Here is a 6,271-nt window from a genome sequence, read left to right as displayed (position 1 = left end):
GATGCAGGTGGTGGAGCAGGACATTGGAGCGGCGAAGCATGGAAAGGCTTCTCAGCACGGCAGAAGCGGGCGATGTGGCCAGATCGAAGACAATCCGTGCATCGAATTGGATCCCTACAAGAGTATGCTCGGTGACCTCGACAGAGGAACCGAAAACACCTTGTCTCTCAACCACGCCGGAGGGGGACGCCGGACATTGACAGCAAGGGATATGCAACCATATGCTCCATAACGCCAACCGGCTCACCAATTGACGAGCAGCGCATGGACATAACCCTCGTCTCATCGCCATGATCAATCGTCTCCTCGTCGGCTGCTCGATCTGCGACACATCACCTCCTTCTCCTCGCACCTTCTACTTTTTGAGACGCTTTCTGCTTTCTTCATCACCTAAACTCGCGAGCCCTACGGATCATGAAGACCAAGACACCCTGATGCACTACGATAGATGGATTAGGTTAGATTGAAGATGCATGTGATAAGCACTGTAATTAAGTTGGAACCTGAAAAGAGAGGGAAAATTACACCCAATCACGAAACATGCATATGCCTGTCATTTACTGCATTTTTAGGTTGCTTTACTGCTTTCGATTTTTGCACGCACCTGAGAATCATCACTTTAGGGTTCTACTTTCCGCGGAGGAGAGATGTATGAACCCAACTTGCTTGGGTATAGAACAGGAAGCCCCTTTATTGCTTTATCTAGATGGGTCAGCAAGATTAAACCCTAAATCCTGCAGGTCGAATGGGTGGCGCACCAATCCAGATAAATTCCATATTTATTCCGCTTGTTTTGTTTTGGATTGGATGCTGATTAAAGCACGTAATCATTGTAGGAGACAGCCCAGGGTCGTTTTTCATTTGCTTTCCTTTTTTTCAAATAATCCGAGAATTAGGTTTCCACTAGGAAAAGTGCCCGTGCGTTGCAACTAGAATACAGTAAGTGTAGCACAACGCTACTGAGCAAATGCTAGAGTCCAATTAAAATGTATAATTGTGTTCCATTTTCACTTGGTCACGTAATATTGAAAGAGAACTCGTCTGCTTAGGAAAATAAGTCAGAAGTGTGTGATTCTGTGGATATGTTGAACAAAATATCACATGGGATTACACTAATAGAATATGCCAAGTCAGTTGAGAGATGTACTAACAAAATATCAAACCTGAAGTTTCTTAACCAACATGCATACAGACTACTGAATATTGAAAAACAGTTGTACCTGAAGTTGATGGGCAACAATTTCTGGCTCCAATTTAACCATCCAAGCTACTATATGAAAGATCATGAGTTTGTCAAGTAGAAAATATTTTCTGATGTAACATTATTCCCTGATTGCTATGGTTGTTGGAGGTTGCCTCTACCATCAACCAATCCAAAGAGATGTGAGGCTGGATTTTATGGTAACACGGCTGGTTAGGCAATTGGGGTGTAGGTGTGTAGCACCATCTCCGGTTCTATAATTTCGCAAACGATAAAGATAATCTGAAAGGCAAGACTCTACCTGCGGCTTTTATGTTGGACGCAAAGTTTGAAGGTGCTAACTTGATAGAAGTTGTCATTTTTCAAGGCTTATGCTGGTGGTGCATGTTTCAAAGGTAACAGAAACATAACTACACATGTTAATTGGTTTTATACCACACTGCTTTGTTCATTGTTTTCATTGCTTTCAAATACTGACCCTTTCATATGTACCCTCACATTGATCATAGGCAGACATAAAATGCTTGTTTACTCACCATAGTGTATTGTTGTGATTTCTCCCAATATAACTTTGCTCAAAGCATGTTTCATTATGAACATGAAGATAGACACTTCTCTTCGAAATACTTTCAGGCACGAGCTTCACGAACGCTACCAATTTTGGAAAAGCCGAAAGCTCTCAATTCTTTTTGAAAAGCTGATGTCAAAGCTGCAATCTTTAAGAACGCCGTCTTGTTAGGACCAACCTTCAACGATGCTAATATGAAGGACGTTGATTTCGAGGGAACACTCACTGGCTACATTGACCTTCAGAAGCTATGCAAAAACAACAAAATCAATGGAGGCACAAGATTTGAGCTGGGATGGTCATTAAATTATAGACATGTTTATGGCAGCATCGGCATCCTCCAACACGATTAGTAAGCAAGTCTGTTATAGAGCACAAGCAGGTTGACAACAACTGCCCTTTTACTCCCCTTGAAAATATGTGTGTACAGCCCTCTGCATATCATAAATATTCAGCAATACATACACAGCTGCAGTTGATCTGTACAAACACAATTTACACGGAAGGAAGTTTCCCATGATTTTCTTTGTAGATGTATGGTTCACAATTCAGCAACAGCATGCCATCACTTATATATGATGCATGAGTTGGATGGCATGCATTCTGAACTCAGTACCAATGTACACACAGGAAGTGATCAGACCCTATAGTACTATGTGCATTTGCTTGACTATATTATTTGCCTCCTCCTGGGTTGGTTTGTCCTGCCATTATGAAAAGGAAGTTTAGGTTATTGTAGGAAAAATATCTAACATGTGGCATACACCAACTTGTAATGTAAAAACTGAATATTTTTTGGAATTGATCAAGTTCTTTTAGCATGCCATGCTATAGGTATAAAGGGCGAGCAGGTGTAGAGAGAGAATTTTGAGCAATGCAGACCTTGCAGCAGTGCAGTACGGGGTGGGTGAGGAGGCCAGCCTCCACGCGTCGGAAGGAAGCAAGGTACAGTCCCTATTGATATCGGTGTGTGACGTAACTGGTGTGGAGGATAGAGGTACTGATGCTAGCCGCCATGACGGTGCAGATGAGCAGATGAACCCGGGTAGGGGAGGAGATGGTGGTGGAGGAGCTCGTGGTTGTCTGCCCCAGTGGCACCTCAAGGCAGAGCTCGCTCCCTCGTGCCGCTGCTGCGTCAATCGCTTGCTTGCTTCGAGAGAAAGGAGCACAGGGTGCAGGGTCGGCTCCAGGACAGACGGATCCAACCCTGGGGAGCTTGTGGTAGCCGGATCCCAATAGTAGCACTTGCTCCGAGAGAAACCAACGGTGGCTGCAAGATTGGTTCCGGTACCTACGGATCTGACGCTGGGAGCCCGTGGTGGCCGGATCCCGACGGCGGCGAGCCTCCGTTGCACATGTCCAGGCTCTGTCAAGCAGCACGTTCGGAGTCTCGAAAAGGCCCTTGCCACCGGCATCAATGTTTTGCTTCTCTCGTCCGCATCCACGGGATCCAAACCCCACTCCACTCCTCTCCCCCAAGCCACCGAAGACGATATTTATGAGAGGGGTTAGGGAAGGCGGAGAGGATGCAGAGTTCGACTCTGACTAAGAGTTCTCTTGAGGGATGACGCACGTATATATACGAAAATTCAGTAACAGGATTGCTTCGTTCCAGTTTTCTTTGTCTCTTGATCGCAGGAAAGCAGATCTATCAACAATTGTATTTCCAGGACAGAATGCCCTACTAAAGTTATAACCATTGTTCTATGATCTATTTGAATTGATAGTTCGTCAAGCTAAATTCAGGACCTTGATTACGAAACACAGGTACCATAGTGAGTGTGTTCTATCTTGTTCACAATTTTTCTCATCTCCACCTTAGAAAAATTCGATTATAGTTTATTAAACAATACTTTTCAGTTTTGTATTGTAAGAAAGAAAGCCAATACACTTCAACGACAGAGGAAGGTAGAAAATATTTTGCAAAAACAGAGTGTCTGATTGTGCTTCGTCCCTGGTTTAACTCTTGAATGTAAAGAAGTGAAACAACTTGCCCGGTGAAGCTATTTCACATTTAACACTGACCCACACCCTTTAAGCTACCTGAAGTAACCATGATGTATATCTTGCCTTCAGCATGATCAAATTATATCAACTGAAAAAACTACACACACCAATTGCCAAAGCCAAACTTACCATTATTTCAGTCAGAAATGCAGAACATATACATATCAGATTACCGAATGAATTACTATCCCTGATGGTAGACAAAGGAAACTGCTCATAGAACAATTCGTACTATGATATTATGGGCATATACTAAAGCATTTTGAGAAGCATAGAACTAAGCAAAGAGACCATGAATCTATTTTGATACCCTTCTTCTGAAGCTACCATTTCAGGTATCAAAATTTTGATGTGTGATCTAGTGTCCGAAGTAGATTTGAATGCTAGCATACCTGAAAACCAACATTTTTTCTATTTGGACCTTCTTAAAGTAGGTAAGTATTTTTCAGATAACAACTTCGCTTTACCTCAAAACTGATCAACCGATGTGCCAACGAATAGAACTATAGAATTCAGTAAAGTATGTGCTTGTGTAATCCCAGATCCCTGTGATTCAAACAGTAAACTTCCAATGATGGGACTGCCTCTCACGCCCTTTAGCAGCGGAACTCCATCGATTAAATCCCGCTGATGTAAAAAGAGAAAGTCATTACTACTGGGTAGTTATAGATTAGCCACCAAGAAACAAAGCCAAATACCAAAGGAAAAATAAAGCTGGAATATTTATCCATTGCTTAGTGTAAAGAGAAAGCACATGCAACCATGCATTTTTTTATCAATTATAATTGTTTCTACTGGTTTCCCTTTTCCAAATAACCTGGCAAATTGTACTAACAGACTAAACATATACAAATTATTGATAGCTCAGTTCATGCCTAATAGAGACCCATCGCCGACCCGACGCACCTTGAGACATATCTTCTTCCTTTGTTTCTTGACTGATATGCTGCATAAAAGTTCTCTTTATCATCCATAGTAATTAGATTTCGATCAAAGTAACCAGGCAATTAAGCATATACTATTTCTACAGTGACTCGTAACATTATATACCTGTAGAGCTTCTTCATATACAACTCCCTCATTGCAACCAAGAGATCTATTTTCCACATTTGGATGGCTTTGCATGCCAAAGCCATTAAAAACTTCAGCATCATTAACTGGATTAAAGGACAGCATTGAGCCATTGACGGAGGAAACATCCCATATGTATGCGGTGCCAAAGCCATTGAAAACTTCAGCATCATTAACTGGATTAAAGGACGGCATTGACAGAGGAAACATCCCATATGTATACAGGTGTCCATATCTGTAGCCATCATCTGACAATTTGAACAGGGGAAAAGGTTAAAAAGCAAGGCAACAAACCTCTTTAGAGAAGGCTAATATTTATTTCTTAACTGAGGTGCTAAAACCACACAAAAACTTATAAATACTAATTCTGAAGAGTGAACAATATGAGATCAGTCTCCCTAGAATTAGTACATACTACACAATGCGTCGAGAGTATATGGCAAACAAAGACATGTGCATAATCCAGAAGACAACCATGCTAGCATATTCATGAGGCAGCGAAGACAACATATGAAACCCGAACCTGCATCATTGTACTGTTTAGTCTTTCCTTTCCTTTTTATACCATGTCTTTTGTTCCACATGTTCCTCTGAATTTTCACTTGAACAACTTTCTGTTGAACTAAAAGACAATACCACCAATGTCAATTACCAAGATGACAATAAGAAAAAAATTGTTAGCAACCTGTGAGAGGTTAGCCAACATATTCCGTAGCTGATGGTCCATCTTCGCTATCGAATATTGAATGGCAGAAGCCCAATAGTTACCGTGTGCGGTGTCTTATGTACAGGCAGGGCTCCACTATAACTAACCTGTAGACATCGTGCATCTGCAGATTACGTATTCACATTTCCGCCCTCTTGTTGCCGCGAAGTCTAATGCAAGCAGCTACTCACTGTGTACTACAGCAATCACACTGAACTATCGAGTAGTCATCAGCTTTACTGCCAGCGTTCCAGCCACAGCTTGTAGCAGCAGGCCTGGCACCTACGGTGCTTCCAGGACGTAATTCTTCTGTGCAGCAATGAGGATAATCCTCAAGTTACGGACCCAGTCCGTGTAATTGCTACCATCATCTTTCAACTTTGCTTTCTCAAGGAACGCATTAAAATTCAACGGAACAACAGCACGGGCCATCTATCTACAATCAAACATAAACAAGCAAGATACTATCAGGTACTAAGTTCATGATAAATTTAGTTCAATTAAAAATTACTTAAAAGAACTCCCACTTAGATAGACATCCCTCTAATCCTCTAAGTGATCACGTGATCCAAATCAACTAAACCATGTCCGATCATCACGTGAGATGGAGTAGTTTCATTGGTGAACATCATGTTGATCATATCTACTATATGATTCACGCTCGACCTTTCGGTCTCCGTGTTCCGAGGCCATATCTGCATATGCTTGGCTCGTCAAG

At 41.9% G+C, this 6,271-nt stretch overlaps 1 protein-coding gene across 7 annotated transcripts; it reads right to left on the bottom strand.

Moving 5' to 3' along the window:
• Positions 1-2,152: 2,152 nt before the first annotated feature.
• Positions 2,153-5,574, bottom strand: LOC125538761. Of its 7 annotated transcripts, none has more exons than XR_007296507.1 (5): positions 4,827-5,574; positions 4,683-4,735; positions 4,244-4,403; positions 2,652-4,168; positions 2,153-2,473 (listed from the first exon to the last, which is right to left on the bottom strand). XR_007296507.1 is itself a non-coding variant. In XM_048702054.1 (5 exons), exons 1-4 carry the CDS (start codon positions 5,429-5,431, stop codon positions 4,394-4,396), a joined length of 393 nt encoding a protein of 130 aa, XP_048558011.1. In that variant the 5' UTR covers positions 5,432-5,574; the 3' UTR covers positions 2,153-2,473; positions 2,652-4,393. The 7 variants fall into 7 exon arrangements, 5 of the variants coding, with proteins under 5 accessions (XP_048558011.1, XP_048558008.1, XP_048558009.1 ...); XR_007296508.1 differs by having other exon boundaries at positions 2,652-3,450; XM_048702054.1 differs by having other exon boundaries at positions 2,652-4,403; positions 4,827-5,095; positions 5,371-5,574.
• Positions 5,575-6,271: the final 697 nt, after the last annotated feature.

The sequence above is a fragment of the Triticum urartu genome, chromosome 2 (genome assembly GCF_003073215.2).
Source record: "Triticum urartu cultivar G1812 chromosome 2, Tu2.1, whole genome shotgun sequence".
Taxonomy (NCBI): domain Eukaryota; kingdom Viridiplantae; phylum Streptophyta; class Magnoliopsida; order Poales; family Poaceae; genus Triticum; species Triticum urartu.
The sequence above is the reverse complement of the archived record's forward strand: the minus strand, read 5'-3'. Positions and strand labels throughout refer to the sequence as shown.